Raw genomic sequence first — 27947 nt, 5'->3', positions numbered from 1 at the left:
TGTCTTTTCCACAGAAATAACCCATGAGCTAATTAATATCACAAAAGATAGGCTTTGTCGAACAAATATTCAGCTTTCATAGTCAGCTACCAAATGCTGGCAGCATGTGAGTCGACTGCACAAGCCGAAAAGCCCTCCTGTTGGTCTCCTCGTGTGAAGGGGGTCTTTGCCGAAGGATGTTGGCTCTGCAGCCCAGCATGCCTCACCTCTTGAGGGCATGATCACACATCCTGTTGCTGAAGTGGCCCTTCTCTCCCGGCTGCTGTTAATTACTCCGTGCCTAAGAGTCTCTTGAGTAGTCTTAGGCTTTGAAGCACGAACAGCAGAGTTAGTAAAGTGCAAGAGCCCAGTGGAGATCCAGGCTTACGTTATCTGGGGACACGTCTGTAGGCCTACGAGGGAAAGACGGCTTCTATGACTCAGATGTATGTTAATGTTAAGATGCAGTTATTTTGTCTTACGTAAGAGTTGTTTTGTTTTTCTTTTAGACATTTTGCTGCAACAATGATCCGCACGGACCGGGCGCAGCGTTAATCTGATTGTCTGCTGCGTTCTTGTTGCTCCATCTGATCACCTTCCTCCACAGATGACGAGATGTAACGGACCGCCCAAATATTAATCTGCACAGACGAACAACTTCACTAGACAAGCTGACCGAGACATGCCAGAAAAAAAAAAGTGTTTCCTCTCCTCCATCATTTCATTCTTCCTGCTTGTCTTTACTTTTCTGTCCCGACTGACTCAACTCTGCAGAATGTTTTCATTTCCCCTGTGGGACCACACACACCTGCTAGTCCTCCACTAAGCATCAAAAACCATTCCGTAAGCATCCAGTGCTGCCTCTGTCCATCTGTCCCCTCTCTTCATTTTCCATCCCTCTATTCAGAAAGTGAGTGGACTGGCTGAGTGGCTCTCTGTCATCTCTGTTTCTCTGCTTTTACAATTTATGGTTCGGAATTAGTTTATCAAAGAAGAAGAAATAATAATCGTTTTTTGTTTTTTTTTAACAGTTCAAATGTTCAGTCAGATTTTCTGCCTCCATCTGGTTCACCAAAACGATAACATACACACAAATATAATATCAATATCAACCTGCAAAAGAATAACCCACTTCTGTTGCAACACCAACATTAGTTTGGAAGTGAAGAGAAAGAGTGGTGGTGCAGTTGTAGGAAAGACGGGATGGAGGAGAAGCCTCAGAGAAAGACTTGCTGAGCTCCATTCTGAGACAAATGGGTTTGGTAGACCAACATTGGGTGCGTTCCTTAATCTTTCAGAGCTTCCTCGCTTTACTTTTCCTGGCTTAGAGTTGGCCGTGGTCTGTGTTTACACCAGCTGCCAGTGCTGCTCTCTGAGACACACTGCCTCCCGGTGGAATAACGCTGGAACTGAAAGCACTAGAGCCGCAAAAGTTGAAAGTGAAAGGGCTCCGCGGTGTAATCACTACCTGCACTGACCCAGTAGGTTATGATGGGTTCAGTCTAAATGCACACAGGCGCGATACCAACTTGTACTTCAATTAACAGGCAGATGTATCACAGATCAAACAGCACTTTCTCAGCTTTTAATTATTGTTAATGTGTTTACGGGACCTTGGTGTTATTTGCAGACGAGTCTACGAAGCAGTGAGTGTCAGTGGACCAGTGTGCCTTTTAAGCTGTGACGTTTTTCCACTCTTTGATAGGTGTTTCTGCTTATTTCTACCAAAAGGAGTACGAGTTGCAGAGGCAAAGTTGTGCAATAGTCATGTCGAAGTGTAAGGTTCCGGCAATGGCTTTACTGCACTGCATATTTGAATGCGGGCTCTACCAGGGAGCCAGTGCTGTGAATGGAGAAGTAGAGAAGTCATATCTCTGGTTCTTGAACGGCTAAACATTCACATCCTGTCAAAGTTGACATTTAATGACTACATTATTCCATGCTGAATGAGGCAAACAAGTCATTGTTAATGTATTCATATTTATTGACGGTGCGGTCTGTTCTGTAGAACAAAACACTTCAGTCCCTGAACAGAAAAGTTTCTTTCCCTCTTTACTGAAAATAAACAACTTAATTCCCTGTATTTTTGTTCGACCGTTACAGTTCATCTTTAAAAAAAGAAAAAGTTAGCATGACTATATGTGTTGCATACATTACAATGTAATAACAGTTCCCCCTTTGAGGTTAACACAAACTGAAAATAAATCAACATACTGTACACATGTGTATGGCCCTACAGCAGGAGTGCTGTTTGTAATAACTTACATTCAGATGATTCAGTTTGACACAGAAAAGCAAGCACAAACGCACACAACTCCTCATTTCAGTCTTAGAACTTGGTATAAATTGTTTCTCACCCCAAATGTGCAACCATTATGGCAGCATCAATGTACTGTTGGCGTGTACATCTAACTGTACCCTTTGGAAATATCTGTGTAGCTACTAGCGCCGGAGAAATATTTATCATTTAACCAGAACATAAACTGTCCAATGAAATATGATTCAAAATGTCAGTGCGACTGTTAAAAACATAAATACAATCTGCAAAGGTCCCTTCACTCAAACATCTACAATGGACATTCAGTTGTATGTGTGCTTCTAATAACCCAAATATTTAATAAATATATTTAATGATTATTAATCTCCCACTCAATATCGTGGACTAGTTCAATCCCTTAATCATTAAGGACTTCAATAGATCACTGCCGGCATCAGAGCCGGCCATTTTGTCCATTCATTCACTGTCAGTCGGACAAGCAGTCACCCAGTCCCAGTGTCCGACTTCAGACTCTAACGGACACCTACATGATCAGCATGAGGGTGCAAGGGATCGATCTTAACAGTGATGCTCTCTTTTCAAATATAGCCGAGTAAGATTTACATAAAGTGTGCTAGATGTCTGGGGTGTTCCCGAGAGTGGGTCAGTGGGTCAGAGATCCCAAAAACCTTCCTTCAGCAACAAAACTGTGATGAAAGCTCAGTCTCTCGCTCTTAAAACCAACATTTGGATATTTCAAGTTACTCCTTTTTACAGTTACATTCAGAAACATACACATTTCCATCATGATTAACATTGCTTTTTTTCCTCCACCCACAAGCTTGTTTGATTTCGACAAAATAAATTGTATGCGGTCAGTATGTATGCGATGGATGTGATCCAGGTTTAAAAAGCGAATCTGTCAAAACAAGTTTAGTGTTTTGTGCCGGTCGGGCCTCTTGCTGTCTGTAGTCACAGTGTTTTAACGGGCGTCTGTGTAGCTGGACCTGTTCTGCATCACCGTTCATATGCTACATGTACCTGTGGATTTTAACTGAAGGGGATGCTTCACCCAAACTCCGTAGGAGACAAAAACAAATAGAAATGAGAATATGTGGGGACCTTCAGCAGGTTCAGATGCAAATACATTGATCTGCACAGTTGTTCTCATGCACTCTCTACTGCATTAAAATGACTAACTAATCAAATAATACAAATGCAAACCCATACTCCAATGAGATACAGTATGTTGGCTGTTAATAGGCACATAGGAACAGTGAGTCACAGTGAGATCGCACATTAAAGTCCCAATCTGGATTCTAATACATATTACATGCAGAGAGGAGAGAAAAAAAAAAAAAAAAAAAAGAGTTGCTGGTAGAAAATAATCTCTAGGGCCAATGCTACTGCATGTGACAATTCCATTTAACTCCGGAGCAATTAAGGACGTAAACATACCAGTGGCCCGAATATAAGGTGACAATATTTTGCACTTTGAAATTAAAAAGGTAGGAAAACTAACCATGTTTGAATGTGTTGCCACATTTAAATAAAAATACAGTACAGTATGAAAAAAATAAATATATAAGCCGACCCTTACATTTAGGCTCCGGTAATAGACTAGCAGCCCTCTTAACTATGACTGTATCTCTCTTTTGTTGTCTTCCTGGTTAGCTTTGACATTAGTCTCTCCATCCTTAGTCTCAGCTCCAACACTGAGGTGACATGACGCATAAAACAGTCACTTGCTTCACTCTGACAAAGTTTTCACAAGTGTCAAATATTTAAAGGGCTGTAGGATTTAGTGCCATCTTGCGGTGTGGTTGTAGATTGAAAATGATATTCCATTTCTGCCAATAGATTCAACTAAATCCTGCACTCTGGTCCTTAATTAAAAAGACCAAAATGAAAAATACCTTTTTTCTGCCGTCAACCCGTTTTATAGATGTGTTGGTTATGATGGTCTGATGGGCTTTTTGTGTTGCAGTGCCACGGCAGAAACTTGCTATGAAAGCGACATGAAGGCGACAAACAACCTTTGTCTGAAGCAATGAACTGTCACCTTGCATCATTTGGGTCAGCACAGTACATTAAATGCATATATTGTTTTTGTATTTTAAAGTGCATTATTCAGGTTGAGAAGGAAAATGAGACAGAAAAGTGTTGTGGGAAAGCTCTGCAGTACTTCCACCAGATTGGGCCATTAATATTAAACTATGTATGACACAGCATATTGCATATGCAATACACAATTACAATGGGCACAGAGGAAAGCAACATACTCCATCATCATTAGTTTGGTCTGACAGCATACGAGTATAAAACAGTGTAACAATGTCAACCACTACTGGGGACTGGACTGGTTAGGAGAGCGGACTTGGTTTAGTTGAGTCTGTAGGTGGACTGCACTGCTGTTCATCACTCTAGCTGTTTGGTCTGTGGATAGCTGAAGGATGTCTATATAGTCATAAGGGTATTTGGTTTTGAAAAATGTTATGTTTGCACATGTGTAATGCTGTATGTGTATGGTACTGTAAAACGTGAGTTGCAGTGTGTTGTAATATGAGCTAATACACTGGATATCTCCCGTTATGTCCCAGCTTCATCATCGCTGTGTTGGTCATTGCTTGTTAAATGCCACAGTCCGTCGCTTGGCCGGGTGCGTCTCTGTTTTAACTCTGGTGTGACCGTTTCCAGTTCACATAGTGTCTGTGGTATACAGGCCAGTGTGTGATTTGATTGCACTTTGTCCATTTCCTGTGTGTGCACTGTGTGTTGGGTATGTGGGGTTTGCATCGTATGCGGTATGACTATCTCTGTGCTGGGGGGGCCTCCCGGGTCTTTCATAGCCATACTAGCCCCGACCATGGCAGGATAGCTTCGATTCCTCCTGAGCCCTGCATTCAAACCTGGAAGCCCCCCACCCAGTGCACTGTTCCCCAGTCCGGAAGTGCCAAAGGGGGCCAAGAGAGTACTCCCAGATGAAACAGAACCGGCACGAGAGGAGAGGGTGCGGAAGCGTTTCAGTTTGTCCACAAGCCGCAGGTTCAGCTTCTCCGTTTGGCCGTCGTCATCCGTTTGCTCCCTCTCCGCCTCCCCGAGCACTTCCCTCAGAATAGTTCGAGCTGGCTTAGAGGCGAGGAAGGTGTCATAAAATGGCGGGTCATCAGCGGAAGGGCTGAACTGAAAAACTGGGCGGTTGGTGGTAGAAGAGGCCGATTTGGAACGAGGGGAGTTCGGGGGGATGGAGGGCTGGAGGAGGAGGGTGTCTGGCCGTTTCACCAATCGCCTGTGTTCAGTCTCCTCCGGTATGCCGACACTCCGCTGCGCCTGCGCTCCTCCCACGGGTGTCGAAGCTCCGCTGGCATCCAACCCTCGGTCCCAGCTGCGAGGATCGTACACCGAGGCAGAAATCCCGTGCTCCAGCAGGAGGCGCACCAGGCCCAGGGAAGTGCTGGTGGTCTTGGTGGAGTCCCTGAGGTTGGTGGAGGACTCCGCCAGTGAGAGGGAGAGGGAGAGGCGGCGTGGGGTGCAGCAGGGGGTGTACGACGGTGTGGGCGGGGAAGAGAAGGGAACAGGAGAGCAGGTGGGGGTAGGGGTGCCGATGCAAGCGCTGCTCTGACAAGAGGCTAGAGCTGAGCTGGAGGTGGAAGAGTGAGGGGAGGAGAAGCGGGATGAGAGAGAGGGAGGAAGTAGCGGAAAAACAGGGGGCATCGGGTGTGAATGGAGCAGGAGAAACAGAAATGAGTAGACATGAGTTATCAAGTCCTCTTACTTGGCTTTTAGTGACAATTAAGACCATTTATCGACAACCTTGAACATAGCCATGCAGGAATCAAACCTGTCTCCTATTTGGGACGTTTGGGCCTCATCCATGTCTGCATAAAATCACTTAGTTATCATTTAAAATATGTTATTTATCACTGACCATGGGGCAAATTTGGTGATAAATAACATTTCTTAAATGGCAACCCCATTCAGGAGCATCAAGGCTTACAGACACATTTACAAACAGACTATTTACCACACAGTAAGTCAAATATAAGAGCGCATTAATGCAAAAAACAATCACTTGATCCAGCTGAGTCAGGTGCAGTCACGTGACCTTTTTTTGGGTCATGTGGTCATATACATGAAGGATCTCTTGACCCCTCTCTTGATTCAAAGTAGACCATTGGTGCCTGATGCCAATCATCTTTCCCCACCCAGTGCTGTGAACAGTTTTGGGTCTGGTGTTCAGACGGCTGCTGTTATCCGCTTCAGGGGTGAGTTAAGTCTCTGGTCCTGGGTCCTCACCCACAGTGGGTCCTGTGTTTTGGGTGCACCAGCTCGGGTCTTAAAGTGTAGTATTGCTTGTTGTAGATGCTGAATCCCTGACATTGGATTGCCAGGGGCCAGCTTTGAATTCAGACAGGGGTTACAATATCCACCCACGTACATCTTGTTAGGACCAGATTAAAGTCACATGATCACCATGCTAGATGTGGTCAAATTAGATCAGATGATGTTCACCATATACAGCAAGAATGAGCGTCCATGCTCACATCTCAACAGAGTTAGATTTGATCAGTGATTGGAGTCATAGCACTGTGTCAGAAGCTCTATTGTTAGGTAGGGACATGTTGAAAGTGATGCGACTATTTGGGGATTTGGGGCAGATTGCTGATGTTATTCTGGTTTACACACCCGCACACACACCCACAGTCTTTAGGAACGCACTCCCATGCATTGCCTCACCCATGTGCACCCCCCCAGTGGATGCACTCAATGGGTCGGCTCTACTCCGGCCATGACAACCACATGGTACAACTCCACTTCATCTTCCTCATCACATGACCTGCCAAGGCCAATCAGACGGCAGGGACACAGAGAGCATGAAGTCAGCCAGGTGCTCTGGCATCAAAGTAGCCCTGCCTCAAAATCTATTGGAGGGGAACAAGAGGGGGATTTGCTCCTTGGCTGAGAAGCGGCTTGATTTACAGAACACAGTGGGGAGCCGTTACGACAGTAAGTTGTCATTCATTTTCTATGTAAAGGCTTCCAATGTTTACAGTGGATATAGAAGCAGTTCTCTCTCTCCTTAATGTGCCATTTGGAAAAAAAACTTATATGCAAAAATAGAATACAGGTAGGAAAATTACTCAAATTGTTCATAATACGAGAACACTAAACTCATTTGTACAAACCATGGACTACGCAATATTGCAGCCATTTTAAAGCTGAATACAGTACAGCAGTAATACAAAAGTACTCTGGTATTGAAGATGTTTACCTTGGGGACACAGAGGTCCGCTGGTCAGAAGGGTGGAGAATCCTGCAGGTGGTGAAGGTGTATGTGGAGCTGGTGTTGGACATACTCTTGCCTGGGAAATGAACTAAAGGAGAGAAGAGAGGAGGAGAACAGAACAGATGCCAAGGCTGTTAGTGCTGAGACAAGAGGTACCAAGCAACGCTGCTAAAACACTGTACACAAAGCGGAGACGAAAATAGACCAGAATTGCAGTATGAGCCCCAAGCTAAAGCACCAGCATACATTAGCTCCCTAATTTCTGAGACAGTGACGTGACGATGGGGTGTGCGTTGTGGGCACCCAGAGGGAGGCATTTTACCATTTGTTATATTCTGTTGCTCACAATGACTGCTGTAGCCATCCCGTTCATGCAAGCAGGAATTTCATACTAATTACCTTGAATTTGCAAACTCCAACTGCGGAAGCTTGAACTTGTACTGTATTTTTTCATGAAATAAGAGCATCACTACTTGCTCAAGGCAAAAATTTAATATTTCTATCGTCTAAGCATCTGGCATGACCTCCTCCCATCTATTTACTCAGTTTGTATTGTACCAAGTAAATAGATGGGAGGATGATTAATAAGCAATAACATACTGAAGAAATACAGATGCAGTAAAATAAAAAGCCCACCACAGGTAGATAGAATAGCAAGGCAGTGAAGCTGACGGTTACTGTCAGTACTATTCTTTTTTAAATACATGGACACCATTCAGCTATTGTTTTTTTATTTTCTTCACTAAATATTGTGGGTAAGATAAGGTCAGACCTAAAAGGGGTCTTTAATTATAAAGACCCCTTATAGGGCTGACTGTATTGTATGTTCAGACGAGAACAATGTGTGATCAGGTAATGATGATTTTAGAAGAGTAAGACTGCTGCCAGTACAGCTCAGGGTAGAATATGCCTCAATACTTGTGTTCATAGATAACAATGATACTTGCTCAGCATTGCTCACTGTGCATTCATGTTATGTGCCTCGAGTAAATAATATTGCTAGAAACACTGGCGTCATGTTGTGGAACAGCCTTCTGTTACACATACAGCTGCTAAAACCGAATAGGGCCTCTAGATGACAATGTCAGTGACTTACTTCAGCCATCAAATTGTCCTTGTATTTCAAGATTTTTATCATTTAATTTGATATGTCTTGTATTTTATCTCTTAGCAGCTTGGGACCATGTAGGGAATGAGTGTTTTTGTTTTTTTAAATGTCTGCAATCCATAAATAAATCATATGTGTAGACGAAGGTGACCGTACAAGTCAAGTCCAATATTAACCAGCTATGGGCGTCATGTGTTCATGCGACTCGGACAGCTGCACTAATAACACCTGATATACACGTACGTGCCCACATTCTGGACCCAAGCCATGATATTTCTGTGTGCCTGCGTTTGTGTGGTAAACTGGGGTTAACTGGTGCTAGAAGAAGTGAATTACTATATAGGTAATATTTTCTCAATCAAATTTGAATAAATTACACCAAAACATGAAAAACTTGTGTACCGCAGGTTACGATTGCAGGAGATTGAGATTATTATTTAGAATCTTAAAACACCATAAAGTTGTAGACGTTTTGAAGAGGAAAGCTAAGGTGGACGATTGGAAAATAAGTTTGATTGGTTGAAATAAAGCAAAGTGTGGCAGCGAAAGAAGGCGTGAACTGAGTAGGAAGACTATGAAGATGTAAGCTGAAGTAAATGAATGAACAAAAAAAACAAAAACCATGTACTCTGTTTTGATGGGGTTCGATGGCTGCACACACACGGGCTGCCGGTAGGATGGGTGGATGTGCAGGTGTGTGCACATGAGCGTGATCGTGCAGGAAGGGACGTCACATTGGGGTTGTGAGATGTCCAGTGAATGCTTTCCCCAATCCCTCACCCTCCAACCCCTCCTCTTCACCCTCCCTCCCCCTTTATCCCCAATGCTCCAGGGTTACAAGGGTAGACGGATGCAGTGCAGTGACCTCAGCTAAGTGCTCCCTCACCAGGCATACGGTCCTGGAGCTCCTTGAGGTCCACGTGCCCGTTCATCTCGGAAGAAGAGGGGAGAGGAGGAGGAGAAGAAGGGGAGAGGCAAGAGAAGGAAAGAGGTACATTTGCAACATGTCCATCTTTTGCTAGAATCGCTTCTCTTGCCCTGCACATGTTGCCTTGCATTGTTTCTATTTGGCTATCGTCATCGACGTCTTTGTTTTTGTTGCAGCAGGCGGACGGAGAAGAGGTAGAGCGAGGCGGATCCATGGGAGCAGAGCTCCCTCCCGACAAGCCGGTGAATGAGTCGCACGAAACTTCGTCCTCCTCCGGTTGGTCCAGGTGCCAAGGTTCTTCTTGCTCCTGCTCGTGTTCTAAAGTGCGGAAGCCCTTCGTGACCACACCGGGCCGATGATCCAGCAGAGCGCCCATGTGGGGCTGAGCCAACTGCTGCCATGCATGGAGAGTAGCAGAGCCTAGGGGAAAAAAAAAAAAAAGAAAAAAAAAGGGTCAGAGAAAAACTTATCTTACTGTAGGTTAAATGATATCTAAAAGTTGGTATTGGTATACAATTGGTCGGTCCACCAAATAGCTGACTGCCTTCTCAAGGGGGCTTTTGCAAGATTTGAGGAAGGGAGACCACAGCTGTACTCAGTCACAGGCCTGCTTCACTGAACCATGTTTCAGCTAACTGCTATGAACTTGACATTTTATTGGTGTCAAATGCTGTAAAAAAAAAAATAGTACTATACTGTAGGTAGACATTGACATTTCTGTTCATTTATATGTTTGAATGTGTAAAAAAAAAAAAAAAATAGACCAAAATATGCTCCAGTCGTTTACTGGCAAACATACTATATATACACACATACAAGGGCAAGCAGATAGAGCGCACGCACACACACAGTCACATATGCAGTATTGCAGTGACCGTGAATGCCACAGAAGGCAATGTCTTTGTATTCATTAAGCAAACTGCACCTAGTAAATTGGTCTCATTTCAAGTCGAATGAATGGTTGTTTTCTCGTGATACATGAGGGTCCTTTGAGAGACGTCAGTACACGAACTCATAAGACTAACACAAAAAGGATGAGAGAAAAGGGAAGGTAAGAAAATGAGTAAGATTTTATTTAAGAAATCATCAATAAAGAAAACAGACAAGTTGAACAGAAAATGAAGTAAAGTGAAAAAGACAAGACAAAACCTAAACGAGGAAAAGAAAAGGCGAACAAGAGAGGAGTGAAAGGGCTGGACAGTACATACAGTAGTATAGCAGTAATGTAGCAAAACAAATCTGTGGATTGGTTTCTCTTCATTAAAGGCTCATACAATGAGAATAATGTCAAAACTATTCATTTTGTCATAATCTTAGGTGAAAGGAAAAGAAAGTTTCTAGATTATTTCTCACATCTTAACCAACCATCATTAGACTTGGAATCAAACACTTCCGCATATTTTCTTTCCCACCATGCCTTAAGTGTTGTCACTGAGTATGAACACTAGGTGGTGCCACAAAACAGAAAATACCTTTGCGATGGCAGTTTTTCACAATTTCTGTCCTTTAGTAGTTTGTTTTTTAAAGTCACGCTTCGTAGACTAGTAATTGCACATGTACAAAAATATATCTTCAGGTTTCAGGCAGACGTTGCTTTTTTTGGCCAACCCAACGATGTTAGGATATGGAGAGAAAATAGTTTCTTAAATACTCAGTCCCAAACTAAATAATGACACAAATATATCAACAGTTAAACTCTACAAACTCCACAACCAATACAGTATTGCTATAATTAATCATTGGATAATAAAGAACTCTATTTTAAAAAAACAAGGTGTAAGAAAACTGTGTTGAAAAACAAATGTGCCATTTAAAGTACCACATACTGAATCAGTCACTGCAAAACAAACAAAAAGAAAAACGGTGTAAAGTGCTCACCTTTTGTGATGCGTTTGGGATAAATGTAAAACTGGGAACATTCAGTGCTCTCATAATTTGCGCTGACATTGCAGCAGATTATACTATATATATATTGCTCCTTATATACAGGGATGGGTCAAATGCAGAGGTCAAATTTCATGTATGTGTATATGTCAATAAAAAGGGATTATCTATCGATCGATCGATCGATAGATCGAGAGAGATCCTTTTGTGGTATACATTTCCATGACTGTTGAATTTCTTAAATACAAGAAAAACAAACATTCAAGTCTACTTTGAAAAACATATCCAGCACAAAACTATGTGTAAATTGTTAGGCGGTGTTAATGGCTTTTTGACAAACTGTATGCTTCAAATCAGCAGCACAAAGCGGGCTGTCTGTACAAGTCTATACTTCAAACCAGCAGCGTGGCCGTGTGTGTCTGAAGTAAAAAGAGTGCTGGAGATTTAAACTGCCTTCCTGTTCTTCCACCACCTCCAGCAGGCCTGTGACTAAAGCCAGCGGAGCTCTGAGGGGAGGCCGCGAGCTTGGCGGGCTGCTCAGCTCCGACAAGCTGGAGCTCGTCTGCAGGGTCTTAGGGTCCCGTGAGGCACTCAGAAAGATTTTGGACTGACTGCGCTGATGAAAAATCAGATATTGATTCTGCTGCTGGTCCTTAGGGGCTTGGGTCTGACTCATCAGAGTGGGACTTTGGGGAGTGTTTAGAAATTCACTATTTGAATTTTGTGCCACGCTCTGGTTTTCATTCTGTTGAGAGTTCTGAAAATGTTCATTGTCGTTGTGCAAGTCATTCTGATTCAGACTCTCTTTGGCATGATGTGCAGAAATAGAAGACTTGTGTCTCTGAGAGGAATAATCACCTTCTAGCGGCTTTACAATTTGCAGCTTATCGGGCAGGTAGGATCTGGCTGACATGGAGTACCCCGACCACACGCTTCCGAAGGAGGGATGCGAACACAGCGACAGCAGGCTCTCCGCCGGTGTGCCCGGGCCTCCACTGCTCCCCTCACCTCCCTTTTCTTCCTCTTTGGCCAGATACGCCAGCTTTCTCTCCCTCTCATCGTCGAAGAAGCGTTTCTCTGAGAGGTAGTTGTCGCGGCGGAGGGACAGACGCCGCAGGGCTGCCTCCAGGTCCCTGCTGCCGGGGGTCCCCGGAGTACCAGGGGGCCGCTTGTTAGAGTCCTCTGACCTGGGGAGGGGACATAGTTGACATTGATTGGCTTCAGTCTCTCTTTGTTTTGTTATTTGGAAAAATCTCAGTTACTCATTGTTGTGTAAGATAACAATAAAAAAGCAGGAGCTAATGACTGAAACCAAAAACCTTAGGCAAGAGTTACTAGGCACCAAACAGACAGAAATCCTAACACAAACAATTGAAACACTAACAAACACCAAGGTTACCAAAAGACACAGAAATACAAGAACTATAGTGAGTGGTGTCCCCTTAGTTATTGGAGACGATGAGGAAAAAACTGGAAAGTAATGGCAAAGACAGAACTGAACATCTCAAATGTGCGCTGCAGAGTCCATCCGTCCGTACCCATCGTCTCGACTCTCCAGGATACTGCTAGTCCTGTTGTCCAGGATGATCCCGCTTCCCGTGTCGCTACCATATATGGAGTCGGAGTGCGGCGTGCCCACCCTGCTGGAGAGCCCCGAGGTGAGGCATGATGTCCGATTGGAGCCTGGGATGTTGAGGGGGGAGGGGGCTAGCGATGAACGCTGCTGACGCATCAGGTTCAGGTTTTTCACGGTCTGGAACACTCGCTTAGGTTGCAGTCTGGAGAAACATGATCACATATATACAGATTTATTGACTTGATGGTCCTCATATATCAACACTGAACATTTCACTGTGAAGTTCATCATTAACAACCCTTTATCTATGTTTTCCTTTTAGGGTGAGCCAGGCTCTTAACTGCATGTACCTCTGCTCTTCTACGTCTGGAACATCCATCTGAAGTTCCTTCCTCATGGTGCCCTCTATTTCTGCCGCCAGAGAGTCCTGGAGAAGCAGGTGAAATGATGTTGTAGCAGCTGTGGCCATGGAGATACTGACAGGCTGGTTAGTGAAAATAAGCTCACCATTGGGAACAGACCCAGAGAATGGAAACGCCTCGTTGTGCTGAGCGGTAGAGTTTTATTTCTGAGGTTCTTCAGCTCCTCCTGAGCCTCATGAAGCATCTCCATGCACTCTGCATACTTATCTTGTAACTCTTGCAACTGGAGGAAGGGGAAAGACAGATCGAGAGCGATGACATGGGGAGAAATGTAGAGAAAAAAGATATGTATGCACAACATGCATGTGTAGTCCTGTTTGGTATAACTTACGTACATGCATCTAATTACTTTTATGTCTTGATTCAAAATTCAAAGAAATCACTTAGAACTGACATTTAAGTGACGTAAGCGATGACTCGGTTGACCAGCTTTGTCTTGAATATATTCTAGTTTGCACATTGGACCACGCAACAGGACTTGAAATGGGCTTTTAATGATCGTGTCGTATCAGATTAGACAGGTAGTGCTTTATTAGTGCAGGTAGTCAGCGGGTTGTGGATTGCCTTACTTCAGCAGTGAGCTGTCGCTGGGCGTCTTTGGCTGCACCTAAGTGCTGAGTCAGCTCCTCGTTCTCCACGGCATACTGCAAAAACCAAAGACGAAATAGGATATGAAAAACACTGTAGTTTAAGCTCTGCTTCATTGCATTGTACACAGGCATTGTTAAGACAAATTATAAATAACTAATGTAACATATCCATAAGAGCTGATATTTGACATTATCAGGATGAGATACGTCGGGGGGGTTTTCTACCATCTTGGCCTTCTTCTGGAGGTCTACTATCTGGGAGAGGAGGTGTGTGATCTCCTCCTGCTGTCTGGAGGCGTCCTCAGTCTTCCTGGCAAGCTCTTCAGCCAGAGAGGACATCTGCAGGTTGGCATCACCTGAAACATCAAAAGAATAATCAAAAGTGAGAATCTGCAATAAAAATGGCTCTTTACTGCCTCACTGTCTTTAGAGAGAGAGACATGGTAGTTGACAAATGTAGTATTGAGCATACTATGACTTCAGTCAGTCCAATACTCACGTAGTTCTTTGACACAGTCATTGACAAGTTGCAGCTCTTTCTCCTCATAAGAGATAGTTTCTGTCTCCAAATGACTGGCCTGAAGAAAACAAAACAGACAATAATAATCAATACTGTGGTCATTATTAATCACCCCAATACACAACTCTCTCCTAAAAGATATCCAGAAGGTCACGCTTCAACTGTAAGACACTAATTAAACAAACAGTGTTTCTGCCAACAAACTAATCAACATCAACAACATTAACTGAACTGAAGTCTGTTTGATTTAATGTGCACTGTCACACATAAATAAACAAACAAATGTGAACAATAAGAATTTCATGATCATTATTGGTGGTTTGAATTTATTACATGGGGTCTCATCATTTTTGGAAACAATATTTAAATACAATTGTACTTCAATAAGTAATGCAATACAAAGACTTATCGTTCAAACAAAGCAGAGAAGGTGTTTCTTCGTGTTTGCAGGAGCTTATGTGTAAGTGTGTGCGTGTACCTCAGTTCGTAATGATTTATTTTCATCCTCCAGATCTTTGAGTTTCTTCTGCAAGGAGTCCAGGGGGAAAGAAATGGGAGTTGACACATTGTTTTCACTGGGACGCACACTGAAAACACACACACACGAGAGGGAAACATGTGAATCAGCAGGTCAGTCAATCATCCTGCTATAAAACGGTGTGAAATGCCCATTTTATTCAGTTGTGGTAAAGGCCTCTGTCACATTTTATTGCTATTTTTCCACACAAGAACACTTAATTTCCAATTTTTTAGCACTACGTTCTATTTTTTAGCACTACGTTCTATTTTTTAGCGAGAGAGAGAGGAGGTGAATGAAGGGAGACTCACGGTGTGGAGGTGGTAGACTCCCCCTCACTTTCCTCAGCAGCGCTGGTATAGAACTGTAACAGCTCATCTTTCATGGACAAGTCGTGACGCAACTGAGACACCTATATGTGGAAACATTGAAGGAGACAAAATGAGTTAAAGTAAAGAAAGAGATGGCCACGACTCCAGAACCCATGGAGGACATTACATTGATTTAGCATGTTCTAAGACATGCCTAACTACCTGTAAGGAGCTATAAAAATGACAACGGCCTATATACTTAGAGATTTCCCAAAAACTGTACACACACACACACACACACACACACACACACACACACACACACACACACACACACACACACACACACACACACACACACACACACGCTGTGTACCTCCTCTCGCATGTGCTCTACTTGCTCCTCCAGCAGCTCGTTCCTCGCACTGAGAGCTTTGTTTTTCTTCAGCAGCGACTGTCCGATGCGAGCTGCCAACTCCAAGTCGCGCTCTTTCTGCAACGAGAAAGTTTTGTTTAGTGCGCTCACGGCAAAGCGGTTGAAAACATAACTTATAAGATATTAAACAAATAATTTCACGTTTTAGGAAAATATGCCTATTCTTGCCATGCGTTAGATAAGAGGACTGATAACACTCTTATCTTTGGAGCCGTGCGAGCAGTTTTCCCCGTCTCCAGTCTTTACGCTAAGCTAACTGGCTGCTGGCCCTCGTTACATATTTAGAATTTACATATACGAGTGTATTATCGATCTTTTCATCTTACTCGCTGCAAGAAAGTGAATAAGTGGGGTTTCCAAAATGCCAAAGTATTCCTTTAAAACGACGGCATTGTAAATGTGTCATCGAGGAGTAACGTATTTGAAGGAGCAAAGCAAGTGTAAAACGTGAACAATAACACCTCAACAAGGTGGGAAAAGGTGGAATGAAGGAAAAAACAGAGGGTGACAGGAACACTGCATAATGTCCACATGTTACTCAAGGACAATCGGGGTGTATTTAAACAAGAACACTTGATACCTCAACCTCCTATTGTTCACAGCAGCACAGATCTCTCATAAGTGCAAACCCACCGCAGCAGCAGAACACTCCCAACACTGAACTACTGTAATTAAAAGCTTGTTATGAATCTGTACAAATGACTGCCAGGCGCTCCTGTTTTTCTGTACGTCTTGGTGCAATCAATAACAATTATGCCAACCTTCAAGTGCTGCGTGCAAAGTCCACACCTATTTAGATCAGGATGTTCAACTTAGTGTAACTAAACTCTGAATAGTGGCTATTAATGCACCGTCAACCAAAGGAAGTTAACTTCTCACAGAAATAGAGGTCGGCGATCTCTCACAGGGTGAAAACAGTTTGTTGATGGTGTGACATCTTTGAATGCCATGTTTAGTCAATAGTTGGATGGCGGGCTGGCTGTTGAATTTCATGGGTCATTTCACAATGACACCATTCTATTTTCACAGCTTTTATTTACACAGAGAAAGCCGACTGAGCTTCTCACCAGCTGATGTGGATCACCTAGATTTGAATATCGACTGCCGGCAGCTGGTTTTATGATGTGGTTCCATCAAACCTCCTTTGCCATGAACCTCATAGAGAAACCTGTGATCAGCCCACACCGTAACATTTGACCAAAGTGCTTCAGTCTGCATATACTGTAATCCTTTGTGTTTTTGTTTTTTACATTAACTGATCTAACTCAACGTGATCTTACCTCCTCCAACAGTCGAGTGACGGCATCAATGTCACTGTAGGTCTTCGTCATCTGGCCCACTCTGTCAGCACACAGTACTGCGTGCACACAAAGAGACAGAAAGAAGAGGTCTTAATGCAAAAAACCCCAAAGTAGATTATTGAGCAGTCAATTCACTCATTAAAAAAACAGTAGTAAATAGTAAACAATGTATTCAATTTGTGATCTTATAGCATTCATCCCAGGTAGCATGGCAGCAATTTCAGGTCTCCTTTACAGTGTTTAAAACTGTAATAGAGGTTTTTTTTTTTACTGTAAGTGACTGAATATATATAACATGCTCGAGATGTTGAGAAACTTAATGGTGCTGTTAAATTGTGTCGCGGTAAAAAGAGGTGTTTCCAATACTTACTCTACCCTCATTGATATTGAGGAGTGCAATAGTTTGTCAACTAGTACTTAATTTAACTCAAGATTATATAAGATTATCAAGTTACTGAGTGCAGACACAGTGGTCAATGCGAAGAACCACTCCCAGCACTGCACACCTTCATTATCAACTCAATCCTTGTACAAAGCTCGGACTTTAAATCAATCACTTAACAATCCAGACAAGATTGTTAAATGATTAACAAGAATACATCACATGCAACTGTAAGAGCCTCAGTCTGGGGCTAACTCATCCATTTGAAGCATTCCATTTAAAACAACTATTTTCTCTGCTCCTCGAGAGCGACTAGTTTCATTGGTTCATTTGAAAATGTGTTGCCCATTGGGTTCGAGTTGTTCTGAAGTTGCATGTAGATAAAGTGACAGGGTGGGGATATATTAGACTATGAGCAGGTTTACTTTTGAACAGCCCTGTTAGTCACTTCTAACACTCTCAGTTGGAGAGAGGAGGTGTTTGTTGCTGCGCCGTCAGGAGGTGTAATGTCCAACATTGCATGATGTGTCATACAGTACTAGGAGACACAGCGAGATAATATGATACAGCAATTTAACTATCTCAGTTCCACAGAAATAATATAATAATACTCCAGTTTAGAAGGGCCATTGTCATATCAGGCTCATACAAAACAGAGCTGTAAAAGAGACATGCTGGCCTCCCACAATGCAAAACAGAGTTAGCCAATGCAAACAGCATATTTTCATATCCTCATACATCGCCAGGCAGTGTACCGCCAGGCTGCTGGACTCTAGGCCTCCGTTGGCTGTGCTTTAGTTAATCAATTCTTTTAAGCAAGTGTAATGTTCACCATCTTAGATTAGCATGTTAGCATGCCGGCATTTGCTTAATAGCACCAAAAAGCTTTCGTGTTGCAAGTATTTTGGTCATGATACAGAGTCATGATCATGCAAACAAAAATAAATAAATCACATAACCTTCTCTGCCAGGTGAGTTGTTGTGGCACATATTGTTACCGGGGGAACAAACCAGCTTGGTGATAAGCGGAAAGCATACCAATGTGAAAAAAACCCAACTTGATAGCACAGGGTGCAGCCTGTTTACCTGTCATACTGTCTCTCTCTCTCTCTGTGTGTGTGTGTGTGTGTGTGTGTGTGTGTGTGTGTGTGTGTGTGTGTGTGTGTTCTATAGAACAACATGCTGGTTTATTACCATGGTAACACTCCACCCAAGTCTGATCAATAAATGGGTACAACTGAAAATAACAATCGGAAGCTTGTGAGCCAATAGAGAGCCTTGATAATGACAGTGGACATTTGGCTTCGCTTCTACTTGTTGCTGTGAAAAGATGGTTTGCAGGCTGACAGTTAAGCAGGGAAACAGGTTTAAGGAGAACACGGCTATGATCCTCGGCCACTTTAAGTCATAAATAGGTGGTGAGGGAAAAGGCGAAGACGGAGGTCAGAGAAGGGAACTGTAAGCTGGATAACATAAAAGGAAGTGCAACTTAATATTGGAATGTGATCTGGATGTCTTTTTATACGGAGAGCACGTAACTCAAGTCTCTCTCTCTCTCTCTCTCTCTCTCTCTCTCTCATAAAGGAGAGAAGTTCAATGTTATGTCTTATTCACCACTACCAATCTAGATCACAACAGGCATCATGTTAAAAAAAAGACTATATATAGATTTACCTTTATAGACACTGTATGTTTGGTGACTGAGAGTTCTGAGTTGAAAAGAAGTTAAAGCTCAACAAGGACCTATTATCTGGTTTTCTGTCTGTGTTGCAGCAGGCGGGCTGATGGAGCCAGACGTCTGGAAAAATGTAAAATTATGTAAGTATGCATCATCCAGTATCATTTCCTTATTGGACCCGGGTTGAAATTCATCTTAGCTGCCACTATAAAAACTTCTTTATGCCACAGTAACCTCAGTGTCTCATGTACTGATCCAAATACGTTATAAAACTACTACAAAGTGACCAATCATGGTTGCTTTTTGAGCAGAATATCTCTTATATTCATGCTTATTTTGTATTAAATGCTAACAGCTAACCAGATCCCTGCAGAGCCCCCCCAGTACCTGCATGAAACCATACTGTTTACGTACACGTCTCTCAAAATGCTCGTTCTTCTGTGTCATCATCAACCTATGTCTCTCTGTGAAAAATTCTGAATAGTTACTCAACCCTTAACAAAATCCCAAAGTGATTAAATACAAGCTAAAGAACTACATATCAGGTAGGTAGCTTTGTGTATTCTTAAACAAATATTAAAATGCTGATGTGACAGCTGGGATAAAGGGCCAAGCCCATATTTGAGCATGTCAAATTAGCAGGTAACCGGACCATGCTGTGCTGAGACAAACACTAACATTAGAGACTGCACCTGTAGGATAAAGCCACAGTCCACATGAGACAAAGTACCCGTTAAAGGGTTTCACGGGGTATCCAATAAAACCCCTTCAGAACAAAACAATGAAGACCGAGATACACCGAGCCTGCTGGCACACTCAGACTAGCGAGAACCAAGAAGAAGATTGCAACAGAGATGATGCCCGCGATTACAAAGAAGTCTACCTTCCCACAAAACCTGTTGCTCTTCATCCATCTCTTCTTCCTCCTCCTGCTGCTGCTGCTCTGTGCTTCCATGAGAGGGAACACCAACATACTCTTCTTCTTCTTCCTGCTCCGTGCTATCATGAGTGGGTAGACAAACATATTCCTCGTCCTCCTCTGGCTGGTTGGAGTAATCCAGCTCGTCCTCGGCAGCTGTGAGCAGTGCCATCCTCCACTCTGGCACTAAGGCTAACCTCTAAACCACAACGCCTGCAGAAGCAACACCATGGCTCCTACTTTGGCTGTGTGCATTTGTGGGTGTGTGTGTGTGATTTAATCTATGAATCAATACCTAATCAGTGTGTGCCTAGATGTGAAAGTACACATCTAACAAAGTGTTTGTTCCCAAGAGGACAATAGGTGTGTGTAGTGTAGTATGTCTCTCAAAATACTCCATTGTAGATGAGTGGCAAAGTCTGTGCATCTGTCAAGTAACAAATGATGTCTGCTGATGGAGTTTCTACAAGTTTGTGTATCAGTTGTCCCTTGAGGTAGCTCTGTGAGACAACCAGATAACCTGACTCCTCCCCATCTCCTCTGGGATTGGTCAGTGGATGGCCTACTCTACTTTACCACAGACAGGGGGGTGGACACAGACACACACTGTAAAGAGGAGGCTGTCCATCATAAAACTAGGTTAAAATAGATTTAACACAGCACATGAGAGCATTTAAATAATAATCTGTAATATTTATTTATCTGTAATCCTTAACCTTTCAATACTTTTCAACTTTTTCCACTTGGAAATGGTTCAGGCTGGCACCAACAGGAGCAAATCAGCGCTGAGAGAGACACCTGTTTCTCAGGTAGGCTTCGACTCCAAAAGAAAGCAATTCCTTTTACAACCCCCCTCGAGTGAAACTAACTTGGTACAGTCCTGTTCAGCCACTATGGCAACAATGGGGCTGAGCAAACGATAATAGACCAGCACCTGTTACCAGGGCGTGCCAGTCGCAGTGAAACCTTTATATGTGAATGTCAAACCTCTGACCTGTAAGATCAGGTGTGATTCATGGGATAGCCAGCTTCATTTGGGCTGGAAGGGTGGCAATCGATTAAATTAATAAAAAGGATTTTCAATACATGTTTTTACATGCGCCAAACTGTGGAGTCATTATAAAACTCCCAATTGTTCTTTGCAAGGATATAATGTGAAGCATTAAAATAGCAAGATCAATTTCAAACTACTGCCCTGAAAAAAGACTGCTACTTTCAACTGTGACTATGCAGCATCTTCAATAAGGGTTTATGGAAAATGGATGAAAAAAGGATGAGTCCATTGCCAAACTTCAAACCTGTCTCTACAAGCCTGCCTCCATACTGGCAAAAGTGTGGGTCCATTAGTAAAGTCTTTGTAAGAGTTTTAAAAAATACCAACACGTATTTTGAATCTGCAGCATATTTAGTTTGTTATTCCAGTTAAATTAACTAAAGAAGGAACAAGGAAGTCTCTCAAACTGAATGATTAACTGAATCATTCAGTTTGAGAGACTTCCTTGTGGCTTGATGACCGAAACTTTCCAGATTCTAACCTTTATCTTATCGTTAGAATCATTCGGTCGTCCTGCGTGCTGGTCCATGCACATTTTAATAAACTGTAATGAATGTTACTATCGTTGAGACATGACTACCATATTTTACAATCATATGTTCCACACTTTTCTTTTCACATTCATAAAGACAAGTGGAGAATAACTGTATATACCGCATGTCAATGTCACATGTTCATGTGAGCAGAGCTCGTATGACCCAGAAGATCCGACCCTTCGTAGATAAATATGGACGCATCAAAGCAGCCCCGCTTTTCTGCTCATTAGTCACTGCTCAACTGTTATAATTGCTGTAATTGGTTGAGTAAACTGATGCCAGGTCAGTACTGTCCTGCATGCTTGAGTAACTCCACTCAATGGTCCTATGGATGCAATGCTGCAGGCAACAAAGGAGACCCGGACAAACAGCGCTCAGTACTTTTGGGCTGTGTTTTCCCTCTCCCGTTGCTTTTCTGGTCACATTCACTTTTTACACTCCCACTTGTTTTTCCGTTATCCTTTTCATACACTCTCCCGCTTTCCGTCTCATTTGTTTGTGAAGTCTCATGCTTTGTACAGTGATTTGGAAGAAAATTACTAATTTGAACAGCAAATTTACACAATTTTAGACTGCTGCATATATAAACCTGTCGAAATCAAGAAATCCACCTTGCTACAACAATCTCTGTTTGTGTCCTTCAAGCCTCTTATAATAGTCTTACTTGCTGACAGAGTTCAACACTGAGTTTCTAAAATAAAGCAGGTCATTTCTGAGTAAAACAAAACTTCCAAAATCAAATAGTTTTTATATTGATAAGTTTGGTACAAAAGCGCACTGCAATAAAAAAAAAAAAAAGTAATGAATCGCCTCATCTTTTGAGTTACTATCTCGTAATCACAAGAAAAAAACGCATATTTTGAGAAACTGTATCATAGGTACGAGATCCGGATTTTCTTTTGGGAATCCAATGCGCTTCCATAGTTTCGACTCTTAGCAAACTTGCGGGATAGAAGGGAAACAATTTCAAGTTCAAAGCTTTTATCTATATAGACATGGAAACAAACAATTCGTTTTCAGTGGTTTCTAAAACCAAATTAAATGCCGACACAACAATCCGTGCTTTGTCTCCCAGCTTCATTCTCGTTTCCTATAATTATCCCTCCATCCCGTCGCATCCCCAGTGGAGGGATAGCGTGCCCTCTTTCTCAGCCCTCGCCCTCCGCCCTGGTCGCCCTCCATCCAACCTTTTGTTTTGAAGGCTGCTAGAAGTGCCAAAGAATATTTGGCAGGCTGCCATCGACAAGGGTTTCTTAGAGCAGCATGCAAATCATTGGGCTAAATATAAGCCAACCTACTTCCACATCCCTCCCTTGCACATCTCAGAATAACACCAAACCAGCTGCTTTCTATTTCTGCCTCCACAAGAAGATTTATCAAAAAAACTGTACGCTCATTTGTTTATTTCAGCATCAAGCCCAGTTGTAAAAAAATAAAAATCAAACCTGAGTTAGATGCCACGGATAAATAATATTGCAGATGTTTAAGCTGCACAGCTGACATGGGGGAGGTGCTGGGCCGCCTCAAACTGTTATGTAAGAATCTCTACAGAGAATCCCTGTAACATGCATAACATACTGCACATAACAACTAATGGATCACTCTCTCCCTTAATCCATCAAACCTTCACATTAAATGCACAGATAACCTCAATGTACTGCTATCAAATTCACAAAAATGCACCCGCGTCCGAATGGATAATAATTATGCAGGTTGTAGCTGTAGTGAGTGAAATGGATTACAGAGCACATTAGGACATGGATTATACGCAAGCTTCTTTACAGGACAAGGGGGGGAGAGACAACGATAGAAAGATACAGAGGGAGGGAGGGAGGAGGGAGGAAGAGCCAGAGCCAACAGGCTGGTCACCAACCAATCAGTTCTATAACCTGCTGTTAGTCACACATGTCACATGAACCGGGACCATCAGTCTCCTCATGTCTTTACTGTACGTGTGTGTGTGTATCAATCTGTAGCTGCGTTATCCACACAGGTTACATACTGCTGCAAGATTGCAACACTGTCGTAAGAAGCTGGGCTACGTTACATAAATGCACATCACTGTGCCAAATTCTAAAATGAATGGGCAATTTTACAGATTTGCAGCCATCCTTTCTTCATTATCGTCTTGCTATATGTATTTTTTAATTAGTTTTTTTTGTTTTGTTTTTTTAAACTTATTTAGTTTTCGCCAGCCCCGAATCCTAATAAAAGGATTTCACTGCTTTAACTTTCTCTCGAAAAACTTTGCTTCCTTTCACTCAGCCACTCACTCACTGAGACAGTCTACTAGCTGCCTATATCCTCATTATAAACTGTTTTGGCCACCGGTGACTTCCTCATCAGGAGCTAGCTGACATTAGCACCAACAGCCCTCTGATACCGATTCACAAAGAGGAATCCCAACCAACCCACCTTACTTCCACTGCCTACACTTACACCCACAGCTCGTCCTATAAGCTACTCTGTGGGCCTTTTATAGAAGCCACTCTGACTCAGCTGCCACACATCACATGTTACAACACCTACTGTATCCAGCAGCCGCTGCCTGCTGTAGCTGCAGCTTTAAGGCTGCTGTGTCTTACTGAAACATCCGTCTTGGTTTTTGTTCTTGTGATGTGAATGCCAGTCCACAAGGTCACGTTCTCTGGGTTGAAAGAAATCAGTTAAAGATGGCTCCACTAGGGGTTTAGTTGAAGTACATTAATAATGTACTTAATTCTTTTTGTGTTGAAGTAAACGAAAACCCACTTTTTTCTATTATGTTCGGGGGATAAATGTCTATATATTCACCAAGCTTCTTTAATATGAACAAATCCAGCTTAATCCTACTAACACCCCTCTCTCTACTTAAACCTCAGTCCGTGTGTCAGCAGAGGACACATTATAAAGCCGGTTAGCTGGTTATCAAACACAGCATTATCAAAGCACTTCTTATATCTATGAACTGTGATTACAAACGTATTTACACGCAAGTAGAGCTCAGGATCGAATAGGCCGGACCAGCAGACAGCTCACTCGTGTTCGTGTAGTTTCTAGACAGCTTGTGTATTTTGGTACCGTCGCTGGATGGTTACAGTACACCACGGCGGTTACACCAAAGCCATCACTGTTCTATGCATTTCTTTATCTCACACAATGCCCACAACCGAGTTCAACTAACCAACAGAAATCACTTTAGTATATATGAAATCGACCTCTTACCATTCATAGCCAGTAACATCAGTGTCGTTAGTAGTTAGAGTCAACTCTTCAAGAGCTAGATGTCACTGCATAAAACTGTAGCAGACTTTCGTCTTACCATCAGTACACTCCTCATAGTACCAGTCCAGCTCGTAGTAGTCTGCCTTGACAAACCTCTGACCTCTGGTCTGGCCTCGTCTGTTCATCCTCACTGCTCTGACGGACAGCTGTATCGTTTGCAGTGTCCCAGCATACTTAGGTGAAACATCTTTGGCAAAAACAATGTCCCAGCATGGGTCTTACTAGTTACTAGTGCTGTCCGTTAGTCAGTGTCCGCTTCTTCCGTCCCAGCATGCTTAGCAGTTGCCAGCTGGCACACAGTCATGATTAGTGACAATCTGCCCGTTCTCATCATATGTCCCTTCTGCCCCACACTCATTAACTGCAAACTGTCAGTGTATTATGCTCCATATTTGTTGTGATGCTGGTGCCATTTCTGCGTGTCATCCCACAGCACCGTTACTTGCGTCATCCATTGTCAGAAGGAAAAAAACATTATCCCTTATCGCCTTTCAGCAAATGTGTCAGTAGGAATCTGCCATCTTTATCTGTCTTCTTTCCTTTCCTCAGTCACTCCAAAGCTTCAGCAAATGTGCCAGATTCTTTCCCCTCATGTCTCCATCCATTTACAGCTTCCGGTCAGTCCGTCCTCTGGCCGAGTCTTTCCTGAGGTCATACTATGACAGTCGTCTTCTCTCTTGCAACATGCCTTGCTCAGTGACATCACTAGCTCTACACATGGATCGCTGCATCTCCAACAATGACTCGATAAACACGGAGATACAGAGAGTGAGAGAGAGCGAGCAGCAGCAGTCACGGGTTTTGCAGCAGAAGTGATGATGATCATGACTCAGTGGGGTGGGCGGGGTTTAGAGGATGCCTCCAGCCAATCAAGGGGTAGTGGTATCACTAGCTTGCTCCCGCCCCCTCCTCTCCTCCACTGTGTCCTTCTGTGAGGTTGCTATAGTAACAGGCTCAGACTCCCAAGGCCTGAGCAGCATAGCATGTAAAAGCAGTTAGCAGGAAAGCAGTGCGGTGTTGGCAGAGGTGACGTGGCTAACCCAAAATGAATGAACACAACCGGCATTCAAGGATTGGTCCTTTTAGTTGGAGAGAGGCAAAATGAGTACATGCAGAGTGCATGGGAGAACAATGATGAGTTATCAGGACAAAATGCCATCCATTTCAATGACAATGTGAGCACAATTTAAAGTCAACCAGCTTGAAGGTGCTAACAGAAGGCCACAACCAACAGCTATCAGGCTAAAGACAGTCTCACGAAGATGTATTTAAAATATCAAATTCCATGGCCACTTTTTGGGGTAAGTTTGCAGTTGCTACAACAAAAAAGATGAAATAATACTATAAGAAAAAATATTATCCATATAAATATAGATGTAATTTTTCATATTGTTGTCACGATAGCTAGGCTTACATACTTAATCAAGTAAAACAACCATGATGTACCAGTGCGCACATCACCATGTTTATTCATAATGGTGTAACACAATTTTAACCAATAGAAGCTCCAGGTAAACACAAGTAGTTAAATAAATACATACATACATGAATACTATCACCTACTGTACTGTATGTGGAGAGAAAATATCCCCAGACTTCAGTGAAACACAGCTTTATGACCAAGATGAAACGAATATGACCCATCCGTCCTCCTTCACGGCCCTTAGGATGTTGATACCCGGCCATCTTTTTGAGGTCATAATGAGAAGCAACATGTCTCCAGGACAAGGATAACCGAGTGAAAAATATGTGAAGGAAACGGTGGATAGTAAAGCACAAAAACCTATATTGCATATTTAGCAAAACACCCCTTGCAGAATACCTTATACTGTTTCTTATGCAACATGACTTCGTCATTGGCTGTAAATGTCAAGGCCAAAGTGACCGTGTCTGCATGGGGCAACAAGGTGAAGCTACAGTTCTCAGTTAAGCCTATTTATGAGACGTTTGATCTATTTTTAGACGTTGTTTTACCCCGAGTCACTTTAACAAGTACATGTGAATTAGTTAACTGAATTAGTGATTGTGAAAAAAAACAAAACACTTTACATTCCCTTGGTCTGTCGTGTGCACGTGTTTCATGTGCGTTTCTTTGCTTTCAATTTGGTGTGTGTGCGAGCGTGCGTGCGAGCGTGCGTGCGTGCGTGCGTGTTACAGCTGGTGTGGCCGTCGATTACAAGGCCGCTCTTAGTTTGACAAGACGAGAGCAGACTCGTGCATAAATACACAACACAAGGGCTGAGTGCAAGAGAAAGCAAAACATCAACCGACAGAGAGTGAGACAGAGTTTGTTTGTTGTGCTAACCATGGTCAGCTGTCACGCCAACACTGATGGGAAGATGCCCCCCCCCTCTCTCTCTGATTACTAAGACGAGTCGTCTTTGTCTATTGCGGAACCACAAAATGTAATTCTTACATCAACAATCCTCATCATTTTAAGAATAAAGTTGGACACTGTATTTTTCCACCAAAGCATCTACATCTGCATTATGTGATGAACTTACAGAAGTATTTGAGGGTCTCTTCTATCTGTTCAGTCGTCAGGTCGAGGGAAGAGTTGGGGTCCACCAGTGGCGTGTGCAACCAATCATCTTGCTCGTAGCCGAAGATGGTGTCGGCCCTCAGCTTGTAGACGGGCAGCTGTTCCTCCAATAAGCTGATGATCTCGAGCTCCGGCAAATCAGTACTGTTACACACATCTGCACAGAGAGAAAGACAGACACCTTACAGTTATTGCTCTTTTCTTTAAAGTCATGACAGATGGGCATTACTTATTGGGAGTGGACAAAGGTAATATTGTCTTCAGCAGGGATAAAGATTTATGATTGCCAAAATGTCATCTCTGGGTTTTTGTAACAATTTATCTCCTCATTTATAACAATAATAATCCATCCCAACAAGACATTTCATCAGCCCATTAGAGCTGAAAGTATAGGTTGCCCTCTAGTGGTACAAAGAGGAACTATTCACCACTACTTGCCTCTACTGTGCAGTATTA

At 42.8% G+C, this 27947-nt stretch overlaps 1 protein-coding gene across 6 annotated transcripts; it reads right to left on the bottom strand.

Annotated features, from left to right (window-relative positions):
- Nucleotides 1-1945: 1945 nt before the first annotated feature.
- On the bottom strand, nucleotides 1946-27658 carry trak1a (trafficking protein, kinesin binding 1a). 6 transcript variants are annotated; one of them, XM_031873777.1, is made up of 16 exons: nucleotides 20060-21531; nucleotides 17096-17172; nucleotides 15756-15872; nucleotides 15380-15480; nucleotides 15030-15138; nucleotides 14531-14609; nucleotides 14257-14387; nucleotides 14011-14085; nucleotides 13527-13664; nucleotides 13370-13446; nucleotides 12982-13221; nucleotides 12302-12630; nucleotides 9518-9979; nucleotides 7509-7611; nucleotides 6974-7073; nucleotides 5791-5876 (listed from the first exon to the last, which is right to left on the bottom strand). In XM_031873777.1, the coding sequence occupies exons 1-15, from the start codon at nucleotides 20265-20267 to the stop codon at nucleotides 7001-7003; spliced, it is 2319 nt and encodes a 772-aa protein (XP_031729637.1). In that variant the 5' UTR covers nucleotides 20268-21531; the 3' UTR covers nucleotides 5791-5876; nucleotides 6974-7000. The 6 variants fall into 6 exon arrangements, with proteins under 6 accessions (XP_031729634.1, XP_031729632.1, XP_031729633.1 ...); XM_031873774.1 differs by lacking the exons at nucleotides 6974-7073; nucleotides 20060-21531 and adding an exon at nucleotides 27454-27658 and having other exon boundaries at nucleotides 1946-5876; XM_031873772.1 differs by lacking the exons at nucleotides 6974-7073; nucleotides 20060-21531 and adding an exon at nucleotides 24987-27433 and having other exon boundaries at nucleotides 1946-5876.
- Between the last annotated feature and the right edge of the window lie 289 nt (nucleotides 27659-27947).

Source organism: Anarrhichthys ocellatus, unplaced genomic scaffold, assembly GCF_004355925.1.
Source record: "Anarrhichthys ocellatus isolate YVR2014 unplaced genomic scaffold, GSC_Weel_1.0 scaffold74, whole genome shotgun sequence".
NCBI lineage: Eukaryota > Metazoa > Chordata > Actinopteri > Perciformes > Anarhichadidae > Anarrhichthys > Anarrhichthys ocellatus.
Note: the sequence above shows the minus strand (reverse complement) of the source record. Positions and strands in the feature narration are given on the sequence as shown.

Bases quoted from the DNA above. Each gene is read 5' to 3' on its own strand.
- trak1a (XM_031873771.1), bottom strand. From the start codon at position 20,267: ATGGCACTGCTCACAGCTGCCGAGGACGAGCTGGATTACTCCAACCAG. The intron at 15,873-17,095 runs GTAAGATCACGT...TTCTCGTTGCAG, and splicing joins TCACTCGACTGTTGGAGGAG to AAAGAGCGCGACTTGGAGTT. The intron at 13,222-13,369 runs GTACATGCAGTT...ATGTTTCTCCAG, and splicing joins CCAGACGTAGAAGAGCAGAG to ACTGCAACCTAAGCGAGTGT.